The sequence below is a fragment of the Nerophis ophidion genome, linkage group LG07 (assembly GCF_033978795.1).
Source record: "Nerophis ophidion isolate RoL-2023_Sa linkage group LG07, RoL_Noph_v1.0, whole genome shotgun sequence".
Classification (NCBI taxonomy): Eukaryota; Metazoa; Chordata; class Actinopteri; order Syngnathiformes; family Syngnathidae; genus Nerophis; species Nerophis ophidion.
Window position 1 is genome coordinate 54,791,745 of NC_084617.1, and position 21,285 is coordinate 54,813,029.

General features: G+C 39.4%; 1 protein-coding gene across 4 annotated transcripts in view; it reads left to right on the top strand.

Annotated features, from left to right (window-relative positions):
- The window catches only part of sgsm1a (small G protein signaling modulator 1a), an 81,362-nt gene that overhangs the window by 7,355 nt on the left and 52,722 nt on the right, over window positions 1–21,285 (top strand). For all 4 annotated transcript variants that reach the window (XM_061906533.1, XM_061906534.1, XM_061906536.1 and 1 more), the window contains exon 3: window positions 13,742–13,817. In XM_061906533.1, the coding sequence (XP_061762517.1) occupies window positions 13,742–13,817 (76 nt within the window). The remainder of the gene's footprint in view (window positions 1–13,741; window positions 13,818–21,285) is intronic.

A 21,285-nucleotide genomic window follows, 5' to 3' on the forward strand; every position in this document is an offset into this window, starting at 1 on the left:
ACATGCATGGAAGTACGGCGCTCCCCTCATTGGGGACTGCGGTCTGGTGGCCTGCCATTCCCGGGCAGAGACCTTGCTGAGGGTGCAAGGCTTTTATTCATTTATTATTTAATTTATTGTTATTTTTTATTATTATTTTTTCAAATTTTTTATTTCATTTTGTATATGTATTTATTTATTTTCAATTAATTTAGTTGTAAATATAAAATATATATATTATAATATATTTTTTTAATTAAATTCAATTTAAAAACATTTTTGTGTGTGTGGTGTTGGTGTGGGTTATAATTCATTCTTTATCCCAGTGAGCCCAGACATTGTACAGTAAGTGATTATTTCATTTTGTTTGTAGTTTGTACTGTATATCTCGTTCTCCACTTAGCAATACTGCTACCATATGCTTAATATTTTGGCTCAAAAATATAATGTTCTGGATCATCATTTGTCTCAAAGTAGTCGTTGATGACTATCATGAAGTGTGTCCTGAATAGTAGTGTTGTTGTTGTTGAAGGGAAATGCAAATGTGGTATGCGTCTGTGAAATGAATACGCTATGATGAATATGCCTGTTACTAGATTACAATGTGTATATAAAACGTTTGTGGAGGTTTTCTAGAGTGCTTTATTGGCGCAAAAGAGCGACTCATTGTTATCTGACTTTTTGGGGATGTTTATTTACACGTTAGAATGCATAAAAAAAGAAAAACCTTTCTCACATAAGGATTGCGAATGATTTCCAAAATAAATAAAAAATTAAAGTTCACATTTTAAAGGCTAATAAACATTTATGGAGTTAATCCATTAAATTCTCACTGAGCGTAAATTTAATTAGATTTACTAAAGCCTTGCATGACATCAAAAGTGAAAAATCATATTTTAGTAGTGTGTTTGTCGTTCGCCTCTGTTTTAATATACTATACTCTAAATTGGTTATACATGTATTGCGCTTTTCTACCTTCAAGGTACTTAAAGCGCTTTGACACTATATCACTATGCCATATGTCCTTGTAGCTGCCAGCAGTTTCTAGTGATGTACAATTAAATCCAATAATCCTGGCTTTACACTTCTGACGCATCACTAAAATGCAATAATTGTAAAACGTCCTCTTTAAAGGAAATTGAATTCATCAGTGATATGTAGCAGGCTAATTAAAAGTAATTATGGCGCCTGTGAATCAAAAGCAGTGCAGCACACTTTCAAATATGCTGAAACAAATGCTGTTCCAGGAGGCCGAGAGATGCAATAAATTGGTCACAGAGCTATTTGGAATTGTAGAACAGCATCCAAATTCATGTTTTTCTTTCAGAGGAGTAAGTATGGAAAGTAGTATGGAAATGAGTCATCTAACTAAGTCAATGTCATGCTGGCATTTGAGTGTGATTAGCATTATTGGAGCGGGACGCTTTTAAAAAATATTTTTCTCCGACTTGTCATGATATATTTGTTTGGTATAGTCTGATAACTGTATTCAGTGTACAGCATTTTACTATTTTAGACAAAACAGTTATTATAGCAAGTAGCAACTTGGAAATCTTAGTAGTATGGCTGATACAACCAATTATACATCACAGATAAATGCAAATATTCAAGGTAGAACTACTTCATCATCAATTACATTTAATGAATTGTAAATAGCTAATGGCGCCCAATGAAGACTGAACGACTGCAGCAGACAATGTTATTGTGGTTTTAGCTGTGAACAGAGCTGCTCTCTGTTTGTTCTTCTAAGGAGCTTCTCGTTTAACACCTATGCACTCAATCACCTTGTTGCCATGGAGATTGCAAGCACACACCGCAAGGTTGTTATCGCACACCTAAGATTTTGTTACAACAAAAAAAAAATTTGGAACAATTTCTTGTGTTTTGTTGTACAATAACAGGACAGTGGAGTTTCTCTCATGTTTCTCCTGTCTTGACCTCACTTAAATTGAGCTTCATGTGGGTGGGAATGTATGTCGTCATATGCGTTAAAATAAAAGATGGATTTGCAAAAAAAAAGATTTGCTTACAAAAATAATATAATTTAAATAAAGAAAGATTTGCAAACAAACCATTTTTTTTAACCAAAATACTGGTTTACAAAGCCAACAATTGTTTTCATGCAACGATAGGTTTTGTTTGTGTTTCTTCAAGTTTAGGTTGTGACTCCATTTGTTGGTTGCACAACTTTTTTTGGTTAGAAATCCTTCTTTGGTTTTGAATCAACCGCAATCTTTCTGGGCAATATTTCTTAAATGTCCAGTCTTAAAGGTTGGCGTGACTACTACTGTACTTATACCCTTACAAGATTAGGGGCCTGTGTTAGTGCTGGGCAATTCATAGAAAAATTATTGAAACCGATATTCAGAGCCAGTGTCAGTTGTTTAGGAACACTTTAGCTACAACAAGGATGACCCAAAAGTAGAGTAGTAAGAGTGCATTAACCAAAATCCAGGTAATTGGTTCAATAATATAATATAGTAATATAAAAGATTCTGGATTTCTGTTTATCCCGGATACATTTCAGAATTAAGTCACGATCTGCAGTACTATAAGCTGGTTAACCTTTCAGCAGGATAGTTTGCCATAGTAACTTTTCTTTTCGGGCTACTGGGTACCGGTTAACAAGATTAGTAGAGGTGAGCCATTTTGATATTGATATCAGATCGCGATCCAATGTCAGCACAAAAAAACAAGTATCGGATGATATCGGCATGCATGGAAAGGTCCGAATTAAGCTCCGATTTCTAAGGTAAGGTAAACATGGTAGGCTCTCGGTTACTAGGAGCTAGCAGCTACACAACAGCTAAGCAAACAATAGCACACAAGTTAGACATACGTAATGAGTGTCCTTAATTGAACAATATTGCAGTTTTAAAAACCCATCCATCCATCCATCTTCTTCAGCTTATCCGAGGTCGGGTCGCGGGGGCAGCAGCCTAAGCAGGAAGCCCAGACTTCCCTTTCCCCAGCCACTTCGTCCAGCTCCTCCCGGGGGATCCTGAGGTGTTCCCAGGCCAACCGGGAGACAAAGTCTTCCCAACGTGTCCTGGGTCTTTCCCGTGGCCTCCTACCGGTTGGACGTGCCCTAAACATCTCCCTAGGGAGGCGTTCGTGTGGCATCCTGACCAGATGCCCGAACCACCTCATCTGGCTCCTCTCGATGTGGAGGAGCAGCGGCTTTACTTTGAGTTCCTCCCGGATGGCAGAGCTTCTCACCCTATCTCTGAGGGAGAGCCCCGCCACGCGGCGGAGGAAACTCATTTCGGCCGCTTGTGCCTGTGATCTTATCGTTTCGGTCATGACCCAAAGCTCATGAACATAGGTGAGGATGGGAAAGTAGATCGACCGGTAAATTTAGAGCTTTGCCTTCTGGCTCAGCGTCCGCATTACTGAAGACGCCGCACCGATCCGCCTGTCGATCTCACGATCCACTCTTCTCCCACTCGTGAACAAGACTCCTAGGTACTTGAACTCCTCCACTTGGGGCAGGGTCTCCTCCCCAACCCGGAGATGGCACTCCACCCTTTTCCAGGAGAGAACCATGGACTCGGACTTGGAAGTGCTGATTCTCATTCCGGTCGCTTCACACTCTGCTGCGAACCGATCCAGTGAGAGCTGAAGATCCCGACCATATGAAGCCATCAGGACCACATCATCTGCAAAAAGCAGAGACCTGATCCCACGGCCACCAAACCGAAACCCCTCAACGCCTTGACTGCGCCTAGAAATTCTGTCTATAAAAGTTATGAACAGAATCGGTGACAAAGAGCAGCCTTGGCAGAGTCCAACCCTCACTGGAAACGTGTCCGACTTACTGCCGGCAATGCGGACCAAGCTCTGACACTGATCGTACAGGGAGCGGACCGCCACAATAAGACAGTCCGATACCCCATACTCTCTGAGCACTCCCCACAGGACTTCCCGAGGGACACAGTCGAATGCCTTCTCCAAGTCCACAAAGCACATGTAGACTGGTTGGGCAAACTCCCATGCACCCTCAAGAACCCTGCCGAGAGTATAGAGCTGGTCCACAGTTCCACGACCAGGACAAAAACCACACTGTTTCTCCTGAATCCGAGGTTCGACTATCCGGCGTAGCCTCCTCTTCAGTACACCTGAATAAACCTTACCGGGAAGGCTGAGGAGTGTGATCCCACGATAGTTGGAACACACCCTCTGGTCCCCCTTCTTAAAGAGAGGGACCACCACCCCGGTCTGCCAATCCAGACGTACCGCCCCCGATGTCCACACGATGCTGCAGAGTCTTGTCAACCAAGACAGCCCCACAGCATCCAGAGCTTTAAGGAAATCCGGGCAGATCTCATCCACCCCTGGGGCCTTGCCACCGAGGAGCCTTTTAACCACCTCAGCAACCTTAGCCCCAGGAATAGGAGAGCCCACCACAAATTCCCCAGGCACTGCTTCCTCATAGGAAGACGTGTTGGTGGGATTGAGGAGGTCTTCGAAGTATTCTTTCCACATATCCACAACATCTGCAGTCAAGGTCATTAGAACACCATCCACACCATACACAGTGTTGACAGTGTACTGCTTCCCCTTCCTGAGGCTACGGATGGTGGTCCAGAATCGCTTCGAAGCCGTCCGGAAGTCGTTTTCAATGGCTTCCCCAAACTCCTCCCATGTCCGTGTTTTTGCCTCCGTGACCGCTGAAGCTGCACACCGCCTGACCCGTCGGTACCTGTCCACTGCCTCCGGAGTCCTATGAGCCAAAAGAACTCGATAGGATTCCTTCTTCAGCTTGACGGCATCCCTCACCGCTGGTGTCCACCAACGGGTTCTAAGATTACTTCCCCGACAGGCACCAACTACCTTGCGGCCACAGCTCCAATCGGCCGCCTCGACAATAGAGGTGCGGAACATGGTCCACTCGGATTCAATGTCCAGCACCTCCCTCGTGACATTTTCAAAGTTCTTCCGGAGGTGGGAATTGAAACTCTCCTGACAGGAGACTCTGCCAAACGTTCCCAGCAGAGCCTCACAATGCGTTTGGGCCTGCCAGGTCTGTCCGGCATCCTCCCCCACCATCGCAGCCAACTCACCACCAGACTCCTAGGTCTACCGATCGGTAGAAAGCTCTGCCCCTCTCTTCACCCGAGTGTCCAAAACATGAGGCCGTAAATTCGATGACACAACTACAAAGTCGATCATGGAACTGCGGCCTATGGTGTCCTGGTGCCAAGTGCACATATGGACACCCTTATGTTTGAACATGGTGTTTGTTATGGATAATCCGTGACAAGCACAAAAGTCCAATAACAAAACACCACTCGGGTTCAGATCCGGGTGGACTTTCTTCCCAATCACGCCTCTCCAGGTGTCACTGCCGTTGCCAACATGAGCCTTGAAGTCTCTCAGTAGGACAAAGGAATCACCCGAGTGAGCATTCTCCAGTACTCCCTCGAGTGTACCCAAAAAGGGTGGGTACTCTGAACCGTTGTTTGGTGCGTAAGCACAAACAACAGTTAGGACCCGTCCCTCCACCCGAAGGCGGGGGTAGGCTACACTTTCGTCCACTGGGTTGAACTCCAACGTGCAGGCTTTTAGCCGGGGGGCAAAAAGAATTGCCAGCAACGCCAGAGTGGAAGAGAGTCCAGCCCCTCTCAAGAAAATTGGTTCCAGAGCCCTTGCTGTGCGTCAAAGTGAGTCCGACTACATCCAGCCAGAATTTCTCTACTTTGCACACTAGCTCAGGCTCCTTCCTCCCCAATGAGATGACGTTCCACGTCCCAAGAGCTAGCTTCTGTAGCCGATGATCGGACCGCCAAGTGCCCTGCCTTCGGCTGCCGCCCAGTTCACATTGCACCCGACCTATATGGCCCCTGCTATGGGTGGTGAGCCCATTGGAGGGGGGACCCACGTTGCCTCTTCGGGCTGTTCCCCCATGGGAACAGGCCCGGCCACCAGGTACTCGCCATCGTGCCCCACCCCCAGAGGGGGGCCCTGGTGACCTGCGTCTGGTCAAGGGAAATCTGAGTCCTTTGTTTGTGTTCATCATAGAGGTCTTCGAGCTGCTCATTGTTTGGTCCCTCACCTAGGACCAGTTTGCCTTGGGAGACCCCACCAGGGGGCATAAAGCCCCCGGACAACATAGCTCCTAGGATCATTGGGACACGCAAACTCCTCTACCACGCTAAGGTGGCAGCTCAGAGAGGAGAGTTTAAAAAAGTTTAAAAGTTTAAATAACGTTTGTCAATAAAAATATCACATGATTATAGTTACATATTACTTACACATAAAACGTATCCAAGGCAGAAGCATAATAGAAAGTATCCAGTATCAGATGCGTTCAAATCTTTTAAATTGCTGTGTCGTGAGCTTACAGCAGTGCCCATCAAATATTTTCTATTATGCACTCGCTAAGAAGAACAAAATATTACTATTGGCCCCTTACTCTCCCCCGTGACAATAAATAGTATAATTTGTCAATAAAATTGTTATAATTATACCTCTGCATAACATTGTGAGTTTATTCAAATTAAAGGAAACAACACATCGGTTTTTCCTGGTCTCCCACTGTGGTCACAGAGAAGCCAAGAGGTACATATGCTTCATCATATTATGGTACGGCAAAAAAAAAAAGAATAGGCCCCAAGGTCAATTGTGCCCCCCCTGGCATTGCACCATGCCCCGCCAGGGGGGTCCGCCCAACTATTTGAGAAGGACTGGTTTAAAGCAATATATTATGGCCAACAACAATACCACCCTCTGACCAATAAGAAATCACATATTATAAAAGCCTCTCCTAGTGAACAATCTATTGAAAGTTTTTTTTTTTTTTTTTTAAATATTTTTTAAATTTGAAAGTCTTTGAAAATGACTGAAAGATTAAAAGCAATGATTTGCCAGGATCAGGCAAAACCTTTTGATTTCCTCCACGACTTTCATGGCTAAAATATTAGACTTGGAATGGAAAGATTAATCTGCAGACACGCAAGCTACAAATACAATAGCGAGCAGTTACAAATCGATGTGTTTTTATTTAACATGTGAGATTGTCTCATAAAGGACCTATTTTTATTTGGCCCACAGCTAAAGCTCTAAATCTCTGATGTTGTGAAAAGAGAAATTTTGAACATTTAAAGATAAATATTTTGAATGTTGGGAAAATATTAATTTTGAATACAATCCAGTCTACTATAATCAATCAAATATGCTTTAACAAACATAATAATGTTCTGTTTTGATTGACAGTAGGGCTGCACGATTTTGATAAAAGAACCTAATTGCGATTTTTCTCTCCAAAATTCCGATTGTGGTCTGATGTGCGATTTTTATATTTCATGCATATAAATGCATGACACTGTGAAAATATTGAGGGAAGGAAGACATGTTACTTTTAGACTGTCAATCAACATACAGTGTTCTTGTCTCAAGGTGTCACACATTAGAACAATATGCAATACTTTCAAAAATATTTTGCTTTATGCAGACATACATTTATGCTTTAAATGAGCAAAACACCTAAATATTACATACAGTAGGTAGGGGGATTTGTTTACCTGACACATAAAAAGTGACAAATGGGGGGGAGGGGAGATGTACTATTTACTATAGCTGCTAGATGGCAGAATAGTGTTGCTATGCCACAGCGCCAGTTGCTATGTCGAGTGGCACGTTCCATCATTTTTAGCAGACTGCATTGTAAAATGAATAATTCCCCCCTCACCGCCTCCTCTCATGTGAGAACCACCCAGGAAGGGGGCCATATGAATCCCTTCCTAACTTTATTATTATAAAGGTTCCTGTTACTACTTTACATATATACTTACAGTGTGTATATTGAATGTTGATGTAGCCTTTTGGATGTTTTTACAGGCGGAATAGAGCGACTCCCATTAGCTAAATTGTTAGCTGAAATTTGCTAGCGTTTATTCACGAGTTACAATATGTGTTCTTGTCCTATATGAGGATTGTGAATGATAGACAAAATTGGAAAAAAGTACAGTTCCCCTGTAATGCGGTCGTAGTCAGACATGATCTTCAACTGCACTTCATCATTACGAGCAGTTTAAATTGGCATTTAAACACAGTTACGTTATTAATTAAATTTTATCCTTTCTCTCTATGTACAGAGAGGAATAATGTGTTTTACCATTACTAATGTACTACTATGCTTAATTTTCTGGTGCAGCTTTTAAACAATAAGATTGTGCAGGTGGACCTAATAAAGTGACGGTGCAAGTGGTACACATGTGGGTGGCGCCATATGCTATGTGTTGTTCTCATCCAGCCGGTTATGTGCCATCAGTACACTCAAATGCACCATCAACGTGGGCCATTATCCAGAGAGCACAGCATGTCTGAGGCACTCGAATCAACTTCTGGCACAAAATTGGTTTGAATGATATTGCCCTTATTTTCCGCAGTTTTCATAGAAAACCACTCTGTCTTACTGTGCATTCTTATGATTCTGCTGCAGCCTTTGTTATTTTCTGTGCACAAACACAAACACGTTTATTGCCAAAAGCAGAGAGAGAAAAAAAGATTATTAAACATACCCATCTTCAGTCTTACTGTATTTCCTTGTGTCTTCATTTTAAATACTGTTTGCTTACTGACGAGAAGCTTCAGATGCAGTAAATAAAAGATTATAAGATATAAAAGGAATGGGAAAACATTATTGTTTTCATATAATAGATACCAATGAAGATTATTACACTGAGACTATTAGGTGCAACTGGTAATGGTTAATGAATGTGAAATGGTTTTACTGGGTGAACGACGAAGAGGATATTCATCATGTATTAGGTTCTACATTAGGTTGTACATAACTTATAATCAAACTCAATTACAGGCTGCAGCTGTTGCAACATTTTAAGTAATGCTTTGTATGATTAAAGATGCACTGTCCATTTGACGATGATAGATGCTTTACCTTTAAATGAAAGTGGAAAGCAGCCTCATAGATTCTGTAAAATAAGGCCAGGTCAAGAATGATTTGCAGAGATTGCATTGTCAGCTATTTTCATCTTGAGATGTGGTTCCTAGGGCTCTGTGGAGGGAAACCTGTTTCCTAATCTGTTTTTCTTTTAAGAAAAATAATTATTGGTGTCGCTTTACTGTCAGCGATTGTGTTTGTTGTAACAAGCATTTGACCACCTAATCACATTGTGGTGGGAAAAATTAACGGTCAACTTAAATATTTTTAGATGTAATAAAACTTATTTTGAAATAGATTGCAGTATCTTGGGCTAAATGTTATAAACTTCTGCGTCAGTGCTTTTGTCATAGTAAACAAAATAATGAGGAAAAAAAATCCAATTGGAGCCCAGTTTAACATCAAATTTTTTTACTCATCCCCCTGACCCAAGCGTCTACCTTTTATGGGGCGCCGTAAGTGGCGACCCATCAGCGTTACTGTTCTGTCACCCTGTACAATGTATGTCTGCTCTTGAACAGGTTTGTGCTGAAAATGAGATTTTGTCGTACTTGTGCAATGACCATAAAACATCTTCCTTCCTTCTTTCCACAAACTGGTGGAAAATGAGGTTGAAATATCAGCTACACCGGCTCGATTTTTTTATAAATTTTTTATTACATTTATTTATTTTATTTTTTTATGTATTTATTCAATCAACATAACAAACATAAGATACAATTACAATTAGTGCACCAACCCAAAAACCTCCCTTTTTCATGACAAAGGAAAAAAATTTTTTATAAAAAGATGTATGTTTATCTTTAATTATGATCATGATCTCTGGTTATGTTAGGCCAGCAGAGAAGGCCTTGCTGGCCCTGACGGCACACCACTGCTATATATAACTGAAATAAATATGGCCAACGCTAAAGCTTTTTACAACCGTCATATTGCGTTAATGCATGTTGATTACATATCCTAGCTGTGTCCTACTAACTGACAGCGACAAGCTAACAAACATTTCCTCAACACACAGTAGCATTCTCGCCAGCAGCTAAAGTCCCTTTCACAGTGCAAAGCCACTACGCACCATAAGATGTAAATAGAGGTGAGCGTATCGATACAAATATCCATCCGTCCATTTTCTACTGCTTAGGTTGCCACATTTGCAGCCGAGTCCAGCTCGGTTGACTGGGCTACTCAAAGGAACTTCAGATGGCAAGCGACAGGTCCTACGCTGTAGGACTGATATATGGTTATTGTCAGTACTATCAGAAAACAAAGACTAAAATGCACTGCAACAAACACTAGCAATAGTGAAAATAAGTAGCGCAAACTTAGCAGCCTAATGTACGCCCAAAACTAAAGAGGAGACATTTTACCTGGTATGCCTATAGGCTATGTTTCAAACGTTTCAGATTGCCATATAACTTGGTACGCGTAGTCCACAATATGCAAACACGAATGAGGAATTATTTTATCATGTGATATGGCTGTCTCCATACGTTTCAAAAAATCACATGTACATAGTTATTCACAACCTTTATTGATGCACCTTTGGCAACAATTACAGCCTCAAGTGTTTTTGAATACGATGCTACAAGCTTGGCACGCCTATCTTGGGCAGCGTTGCCCATTCCTGTTTGCAGCACCTTTTAAGCTCCATCAGATTGGATGGGAAACATTGGTTTTCATTAACTATGTCTCTGTACATTGCTGCATTCATCTTCATCTAGTCAGGGAAGTGACCAAGAGCCAGATGGTCACTCTGTCAGAGCTACAGCATTTGGGGAGAAGAGAACTTTCCAGAAGGGCAACCATCTTTACAGCAAAGCAACAATCAGGCCCGTATGGTATCGTGGCCAGACGGAAGCCATTTCTTAGTTAAACGTTTGCCAAAATCCAACTGAAAGACTCTCAGACCATGAGAATGAAAAGTAATTAGATTGAACTCTTTGGTGTGAATACCAGGCGTCATGTTTGGAGGAAACCAGGCACTGCTCATCACCAGGCCAATAGCATCCCTACAGTGAAGTATAGTGGTGGCAGCATCGTGCTGTGGGGTTGTTTTTCAGTGGCAGCAATTGGGGCACTGGTCAGGATAGAGGGAAAGATTAATGCAGCAATGTACAGAAACATCCTGAATGAAATTCAACACTTTCTGTCCAACCTGATGGCACTTTAGATGTGCTGCAAAGAGGAATTAGCAAAACTGCCCCAAGATAAAGCTCATTGTCAAAATACATCAACAATTTAAACACTTATGCACATGTGATTTTTTTAATTTGCAAAATAAAAATAAAAACTTTTCACATTGTCATTATGGGGTATTGTGTAGAATTTTGAGAACAACATTTATTTGAATCATTTTTGTAACAATGCTGTAACATAACAAAATGTGGAAAAAGTGAAGCCTTGCAAATACTTACCGGATGTACTGTATCATTATTGCGGGAGGCAATCAATTAAACAACTTATTTATTATTATGTTCATCTCTTACACAACAGCAGTAATCCTATTTTATTAACTGTTGTAGAGGCTTTATCCAACAGCCACCTCGGTTATTTAATAATGAAGGCTGGCTGTTAATGGAGGGATTTTCTTGTTTTTCTGCTCTGCTATTGCAGAAGTGATTTAGAGTAGCCTGCAGATCTTACATCACTAAGACCAATACCTTCAGAGTGCACTGAGTTGAGGAGCTTCATTCATCATGCTGCTGCAACACACATTCATCCAGCTGTCACATCTACACATTGGTTTATCTGGGAATTTGATTGTAAATAGAAATAGATCAGTCAAAATGGCATTTTGCTTACAGATTAAGCACCCTTTTAAATTGTCTTCATAAATAATCAGTGATACTAAAAGGAGCAAGGACCTCTGACACAACTGAGCCATCTTGAGGTTATTAGTTGAAGGACTGCTTTCATTTGAGTTTGTCTCAGAGAAGAATGGAACTTATTGATGTACGGTCATGGCGGAACTTATGTACTGTGCAACACGTGTCGTCTCCATAGCAACCTTCAGGCTGTCTGTGCATGGACACTTTGCTGCATGCATATGTCGAAGACTTGATTGGTAAGACGGATGAGAAAATACAGCTGGCATAATTCAATGAGTGCTTATAATCAGCCTGGTAAATTAATCATGGTTGATGCATTTTTGTTGATGCTTTAGATACCAGTGATGTTCATGCAAAAAAAGAAAAAAAATATGCGTCATGTCTACCGATTATACACTTGTGGATTTTTTTATTATATTTTGTATTACCTGATATACCAGATTGTTTGTTTTACACACACAAAAAAAAAAAACACTGTTTAGTTTTCATCATATAATCAAACCATGATTACTGATTAATTACATTTATGAGCATCTGATGGATTCAGCAATATTGGATTTACAGGATTTTGGTGTCAGTCCAGTAAAAAGCCCCCAAAGCATCTGTGCCGTCACAATTATCCGTATATAAATAGATGCATAATTTATACAGACCACCCAGTGTTTCAACATATAGCTTGCATGAGTGCACTGCCTCACAGTCAGTTAGTAAAATGTCAACAAATACCATTTGATTTGTAAAATAAAGTCATGGTAGACTATGAATATTTTCTGATTTGACAGCCAACTGACAGGATAGGATATTTTGAGCTGAACTGGCTTGCAAGACAATCAATACAGATAGATTGTTAAAAGAGATAGGACTGGAGGAACAGAGTGAACATTTTAGAGTGTATAAAGTGAAATGAACATTGTGTGATAAGTTTATTGTGGTCGGGTTTTTTTGAAATTACAGCTGCTTACGCGTCTCTGTGCCCAGGTTCATATTCCACATCACGACTGAGGAACGGGGCTCGCTCAGGGACACGTCGCCATGGCGATTGATTTATTAGGTCTTCTTAACTAGTGTTCCTTAGCTGTTGTCAGGACAGCAGGGAGACAGTACATCCCTATGACGACCAATTATGAGCGTTGCCTTGTGAGCATGTTTATCAAACCTTGTTTTTTTCCCTCAACTTGGCTAGAAAGGATGTCATCAGGATTTGATCAAAAATAATCAATTTCTCCTCCTGAAAGTAGAAGAGAGTTTGCATGGACACTATTTATTCTTTTTTTTTTTAGATTTCCTGAACTTTGTGCTTTTCAAGACCGATACTAACGGATAACTTTTCTATATCTATTATTATTTTAAATGTAGAATTAACTAGTTTGTGCAGAACTTTCTCTGCAGATGGCTTTGGGGCAATCTTTAAAAAAACATTATCATAGCGATACTGCCTTTTTAAGTGCGTATAATGTAAAAAAGCTACATTTGTTTCCCCTCGTCATGTAAGGTTTGCAAAACCTTTGCCGCAAATAGCCCGCAAATAATTTTCCTCTGAAACAGTGAAGTCCCGCATGTTTGTTTACAATGAGCTGCACAATACAGATAACCTTGCCTCATTGGAGAGTTTTTTTACTTTATTATTATAATTATTGTTTTTATCAGAGCTATATTTTATTGTTATCAGATATATAGGCATAATGTAATGATTTCTTATATCCGCCCGATAATTATCTGTTCAATATTTATTGTGCACTCCTAAATAAATGTACGCCTATATGTCTTCGATACCAAAGACAGATCCATTTGAGTGAGAGCTGTTGACTCATGAAGCAACTTTGCACCCATCCCACTCACTTTTATATACTTGAACGTTTCAACCACAGATCTACCCAAAAGTATACAATTTTCATACTTTCTATTTTTTTTTTTTTTCAAGGCACACATGTAGTTTAAATGTATTTATCGCTCACTTAACAAGCACCTCAGAGACTGTGTGCAGCTGTGGCATATTAATGAGTGAGTCATCCAGCATCTGCCTTGTCATTGACAGGTGAAGCAGATTATGGAGGAAGCAGTCACCAGGAAATTTGTTCATGAAGACAGCAGCCATATTGTTTCCTTTTGTGGTGAGTAAGCTTGATCACACACAGCTTGATCACACCCATGTTTATTAAGCCTGCAAGGCAGAGGTCCTTCTATTCGCAATCATGAAACCTCTAATTGTATACTAGTGCAAAAATAAGTTATTCACGGTTGATTTTGAAACATCTTAATTAAATCACTTGGCTTTAATGTTAATGACACATCTAATTCCGCTAACTTGCAAATGTTCATAATTGTTAGACAAGTGTAAAAAGAAGTTAACCTCAATAAAACAACAAAATACTCTACTCTAACTTTCCTGCACCCCTGGTTAGGCTGGTCCTTAAGAATAATTGTTGCAAGTCAATCACAAAATGGCAAAGAAAAAAAAACACACCCACACACACACACACACACACACAGTTATTGATGGTTTACTGAGGACTCTCAAATTACTGACGCATCGTGCGACATCATGCATTCAACGTTTTCTGCAACTTGAGAGGTGTATGTTCCCTGGACATTTTGTCCAAATTCCCATTTGTATGATCTCAGGAGTTAAAAAAAATTAGAACTACCGTGGTATCTCAGCTAAGGATTGCCTCACTTTACAAATATGTATATATATATTTTCCAAATATTTTTATTGAATTTTGCAGACAGTGCAGTATAGTGTCTCATGGCAACAAGTTGAGGCATCTACACATTTTAAGATATGAAGCATTATAAACTCAACATTAATTACAAACCTGCAGCACCCTTTCAGTACCTACCTACTCAGTTCCCAAGGTAATTGTCCCCTAGTGCCTTTATCAGATATAAAAACACAAGAATATATTCAAACATAGATTCAATCCAACACAGCATATTAAAAATGAAACACCGAGGTAAAATAAATTTAAAACAAATATATTATAAAAAAATATAAAATATGTAGTAAAAGATAATAAAATAAAAGTAAATACAATAAGTAAATAAACACAAGGAATGGGGGGCTGGGTGGATCTTACTCCAACGATTGACTCTAAATGGTGCCACTCACATCGCTTGGGGTGATGACATGCTTGTCCCTATTAAGGTCTAGGAGAGGCCCCCAAGTTTTATGGAAAGATGTCACAGATCCTTTCTGTGAAAACCTAAGCTTCTCCAATCGTAGACACTGCAAAACATCTTGTATCCAACTGTTATGACTTGGCGGAGACGCAAGTTTCCTTTTAAAAAGAATTGTGCGCCTAGCCAACAGAGCCGTTAATGCAATGACATGGCGAGTGGTTGCAGGCAAACCGTCCATCAGCTGAATGACTAAATGAACAGTCAGTGGATTAGGTGTCATGGTCATATCGAGAGCCTGCCTGAGAGTGTCAAAGATAGCAGACCAATAATTGAGAGTTTTGGGCATGTCCACTTTTCAAATATTTTGAGATGCAATCCTTCTCTTGGTTAATTTTTGGCTTTAAGTTGTGAGAAAACATTTGAGCTATGAGCCAGCCAAGGGTGTTAACATTAATTTCTAAAGGGCGGACATTTATGCATGAAAATAATGACTAGCTGCTGATGGTGTGGTTAAAGGAGAAGCAGCTCGTAGAAGATACAGTTGAAGTCCGCTGTCCAAGGTAAATGCTGTACATTATTATTACATTGCTTAATAAAACTACTGTATTTGTTGGTTGCTCATTCTATTCAGTGTCAGCTGCTAGTCTTTCAAGTAGGGGAAGCTCATTTTCAGCTACTCTCGAAACACAAGTAATCTCCAATAACAGATAAGTGTATAATGATGACCGATTTTACAAAGAAAACTTCACCTAAAGGATTGGATAATTCTCCTTATCAACTCGGAACAACGGAATTAAGTTTAATAAAACGTTTTTGTAGTGGGTTCTAATTCAAGACCGCTGTTTTGCTAATTTTCCTGTCAATCAAAAAGGGATTCAGCCTCAGACAGATCATTCTGTCATCATGCGGAAGCTCAGCATCCAGGCCAACCAAAGCCAAGCCCACTTTTTTTTTTCCTTTTAGAGACGCTCGGCATCCGATGGGCAGGACAAAGTTGAGCATTTGTCCAATAGCTGTCTATTCTGGCTGCAGTGGAACAACCCGCTCTATGCTCCCCCATTGAAGTCAATGGGCGCTTACCTTTAACACTGTTTAAGGCACTGTGACGCTAACACAACGAATGAGAATTAAGTTGTGTCAGCTGTTGGGAAACTTACTGATTGTAAACAAAAGTTGAATGCATTCGATCACAAAATTATTCAGTAATAACAAATAGTAATAACAAAAATGTGAACAAAAAAGTAAATTTTTGATTGCTTTTTTTTTACATTAAATGGGAGGCTGAGCTTCCCTTGCAGTCTTTCAGCAATCACCACTGATTCTATTGTATTATGTGTATGTACAGTATATATTTTTAACGTAATATTGGTTTTCAAGATGTTTTCAAGTTGTTTCTTTCTTAAAAACAGTCCCTCCAGGATTTTTCTGGCCTTTTTTGAGATTGTTGCAGCCTAAAATGCCTAAATTCGCAGCAGCTCTTTCATCAAGTTGTGGTTAAAGATGTATTGTTCTTAGGCCTTTAACTTTGAATCAATTTATGATTTTGTAAAATTGTTATAAATTTTCAAGTGTTCCTTGTAAGTTCAACATCAAAAAGCACAGGATTTTAACAGAAAATGAAAAACAATTACAGTATTGATGTTTTACTCATTCTATGTCGCACAGCCTTAAAGCCCCACTTAAGAATTTTCGGTTTTTAGTTGATTTTGGCGGTGCCAAAATGGAGACTACAATTCCCATGAAGACTACCGCATATAGCGTCAAACTGACATGATGTCCACTGTGATATTGGCACAAATATTACGTCTCTAATGGCTATGCTGACGTTAAATAGCAGACACTATAAATAAATGATTTTGGAATGCACTACAAACGTGACGCTGCTACCGAGAATGTATTGGGGCAGATGGAGGCGTTAACATCGATTTCCGTCTTTTTAATGAATGAAAAAGGGAAAGTGACGTATGCCGTAATGCAGTCTGCACATTTGTAGTTTTTTGTGGGGCAGGGTTCCTGCCACCCTACTCAAATTTGCTTAGTGCCAGTTAAAGAGATACAAACCACCTCAGGCCATGACAGAAGTGTCATTCAACTAATTGTAAGTCCATGTATCATCCCAAAAGTTATGAAAATATTTCATGAAGGATGGATGGTTGGAAATTTACTTAATGCTGCTTTTAAAGTAGAAACAAGGTAGAACTAAAAGCTCATATTCAAAGCTCATTGTCAAATTACTTTACTGTTTTAGTTCATTTTAACTGATAATGTTATTATTATACTGTAATTACAGAAATAAACACGACTAGGTGCTCACAAACTCCAGCATACTGTGGGCGTAGCGGACACCATGTGGAATGTCCGCAGTCTTTAGAGTTTGTCATGCTCTTACGGTAGATGACAATAAAGCCTTCTGTTTATTCTCTTTTATTTCACACCATCCCTGCGTGTTGTTACAATTGTCTGTCATAGGGCTAAATATCATCACAGGTCATCTCAGTAAAGTAAATGCCGCCTCTTTGGTAGGTCAGCATCGCAAATCATCTTTCTTAATGCCATACCTGGATTGCTGGGTTGCAACCGCATGACATTCTGGGGTTTCAGGCGATGGGCTATACTCCTATTAGGCTACTGTTTATTTACCTGCATCCGTGCGCATTTGGGTGTATTTTGAAAGGTATAGAGGCAAATTTATAAGCATCCATCCATCTATTTTCTACTGCTTGTCTCTTTTGGGCAATGGTGAAAAAATATTTAAAATGAGAGAGTGATTTTATACACTCTTAAAAAGAATAGTTTTTGAAAGATAGCTAACTATTTACAGAGGCTTGTATATAGAAAACGTAAGTAGGTCGGACCTGTGCGAGCATATGACAATTGTGCTGTTTGAGCAATAAGGAGTTGATATATTGTTACAATTTACTGTTTTTATTTTGTGTAAACAAGAAACAAACATAAGTTTTGATTGAACGGACTATGTGCGCATTTGAGTGCTGGTCAGAGTATGGTTGTCCCAGTACCGGTATCAAAATGCATTTTAATACTAGCGTACCACAAAAAAAATTAAACATTTTGGCTTCATTTCAACAAAAAAACTTAAGATATGTTAAACATATGGTTCCTATTGCACTCAAGAACTATTTTGGAAGGTTAAAATAAAAAATGTGCTTTTCTTGTTGCACTCAAAGAACAATTTACAATGTGACATATTACATATAGACTGCCATAATGTAGGATTAGATTAGAATAGAGTAGAAAGCTTTATTGACATAATGCTTGATGATTTATGGTTGCCACTCTTGGTCTGTGCTTTAAGACAAATACATTCATTAGTAAATAATAAAAACGGTACTATGGCTGAAACTACACAGATAAGAGAGGAACTTTTTAACTCGATTTCCTGTCGATCTGAATGCTTGTTAATAAATGATATAGCTAAGTTTAATGTAAAGATTGTAATTCTATAGTCATGCCACCTTTGGCGAGGCATGTTTTAAAGCAGCACTTGCAATGTGGCACTTCCGTCTTTAAAGCATCCTCTTTATTGATAGTATTAAAGTCCAAATACCTTCCTATTGCGCTTCACGCAAACCAGTAAAATTGCCCTAATTTGCCATTTTTATTCTCGACACTGTTTCTCCTTGTGCTCTGTGTGTGTGTATGTGTGTGTGTGTGTGTGTGTGTGTGTGTGTGTGTGTGTGTGTGTGTGTGTGTGTGTGTGTGTGTGTGTGTGTGTGTGTGTGTGTGCAGACACACTCAACATGCTCCTCGGATCTGCCTGTCACCGCTGCACGGCAGCATGAGGATTAAAAAAAATACTGGTGTTTTTCAAAGGCAGTTTAGTACCGTTTTCAAGTACCGGTGTAAAGTACCCTCACTCAGAGTCAAATTTGATGGGTGAAAGTGACGCCAATAAACCAAAATTTGCGGGGAAGTTACAGGCATTGGACAAAGTTGCAGGGCTGTGCATAATTTGCAAGCGTTGGTTGAATGTACGTGAATTGGTGCAATCATCGCAAACCTCTAGAGGGACTGTTAAAAGTATGTTGCATGTTAAAATTGTGGAGTTTTTTAGGAACCTAGAACAGATTAATGGCATTTTAATGGGTAAGATTTGTTTGAGGTGTTAACATTTTGGATTAAGAGCTTGGCCTTGTGTATCAAGGCTATCAACAATAAAAACACGTGGACGGCAGTAACTAAATTATTTATGTAAGAACATTTCATCAAGACAAGCCAAACCTTTCTGTTTTGACACTGACGGAAGCGTGAAAGACCAGCAAGATGGAGCAAGATGACCCAGCTCGCCCGATATATGGATTTGATCAAAAAGACAACAATGATGCAACAGTCAAACAACATTTGCCTGGAATTTCAACCGTGTCAACGCTGTGTCACACTGCACTATAAAAGCTTGTGACGTTGCCCTATAAAGCAATGACATGACGGCTGCATGATACTTAGCAGCGTCATACATAAGCAGTTTGCCTTATGGAATATTTAAACACCAAGTCACACCTGAAAGTGCCTCTAGGTCACGTAGATGCAACGCAGCAACTGTAAGAAAAAACTAGCTCAGTGGCAACACAAAAATGAAAATTTAAACAAGAACAAGAAGGCAGGTTGGCTTAGAAGCATGGCTTGTGGCTTGTGGAGACTCGCTAAAAGCAGACCTATAGGCAAAATACGGCCAGTGGGACGCATAGGGCCTGTTAAGATTTTTAATTCGGCCTGCCGGACGTTTCAAAATAATTTTCTTGGACCTTTTAACATAAAAACTGTTGCCACCATTATGATGTGCAGTGCTGCATTCAAATTACTGTAGATCTTAAACTATAGAAAATATTTCAATGGTTGGAATCTGCACTTTTGAGTGATTTACGGGTTATTATGGTAATCTCAACGCAGCGCTTGATGCAGTCCAGGCGCAGAGCAAAGTGGGCTTGGTTTGTTTACAGTGCGGCCGGCCCAAATGTGACGGGTGTCAGGGACGGACGCTGAACCAGATTTTTACAACAAAATTCTGCAGAAAAGTAATTTTATATCAGATTGTTGGTGGGGTTTTTTTACCATTTTGCATCCATATTTTGTTGGGTTTGTTGCATTTTTGTTGTATTTTGCTTAATTGTGAAATATGTCAAAGAGTTTGTCAGGGAAGTGAAAGAGGAGCATTGTTCATTTGTTCTTAATAGTCAGTGTTTTATGGTTCATAGATAATATTGTAAATCCCACATTCTTTATTTTCTTGTGCATTCTGGATGTCTCATTCAGTAAAAAAATGTGAAATTCTTTTCCATTTTTTTAGGTGGTTTGTCATAACATTTTTAGTATTAAATCAGACATGATTGTGAGTTTTTGTATTAGTGTTTCTGAAAAAAAGAACCCGAGCACACATACTGTAGAGCAGATTATATATATATATATATATATATATATATATATATATATATATATATATATATATATATATATATATATATATATATATATATATATATATATATATATAGGTAGGTAGGTAGGTAGGTAGGTAGGTATGTATGTATGTATGTATGTATGTATTTATTTACTTATACACAGGCTCCAGACAAATTTTTTTCTCACAATGTGGCCCCAAATCTGCGCTAAAGGAATGTACACGAGTCTATAAAGCAAAAAAAAAAAGGCTGAGTCAGAACAATTTAGAATATGAACAACAACGGGGTCCAAAACTCACATAGTTTAGCAGAAAACACATGAAATGATCCAGCGATTAGCAAATGTTACAGCTCACTTTAAATAGTGCTGTTTACTAATTTCACACGTCTGCCCCAGCAGTGCAAATTAAGCGGCTTCCAAAACAGGAAATGGAAGTCTGACGGGAAATAATACACAATAACAGAAAACAAGACTATTACTCCAGACATTTTTATATAAAGGTGTGTATAATATTTTTGCTTGATTTAAATATTCATTTGATTTGGAGCTGTTAACAAATATACAATCTGGTAAATATGTAGAGTTGTGCCTTGTCAATGATATTCATGTAGGACAATACAGTGATAACGAGCACATTTCAGGCACAGAGTGTGATGGACCCCAGGAGGACAAATGACTGTGTTCGTCCGACTCCATCCTAATGTAGTTAAAAAGGCTTATTAATGAATTTAAAAGGTACAGATACGTTCTAAATCTCCAAAAGTAAACATTTCAATTATGTAATTTTTAAAATCTATGACCCTGGTTGTAAGATATCAATAGCCTGATGTAACTTTTTGACATCCATAATACAGTTGGTTTATTTCTGCTTTGGCAGGATACACACTGCCAAGCTCTCTCGCAATTAATGTTAGTAATTATTTCTGAGCTTATCCTGCACCCATATGTCAAAGTGGCACATGTGAAAAGGGCTTGTTGTACTGCCTATTGACAAATCTATAGCACTTCTCTGTGTAGATGACGGTTGTTTTTGCTGGCACTCAG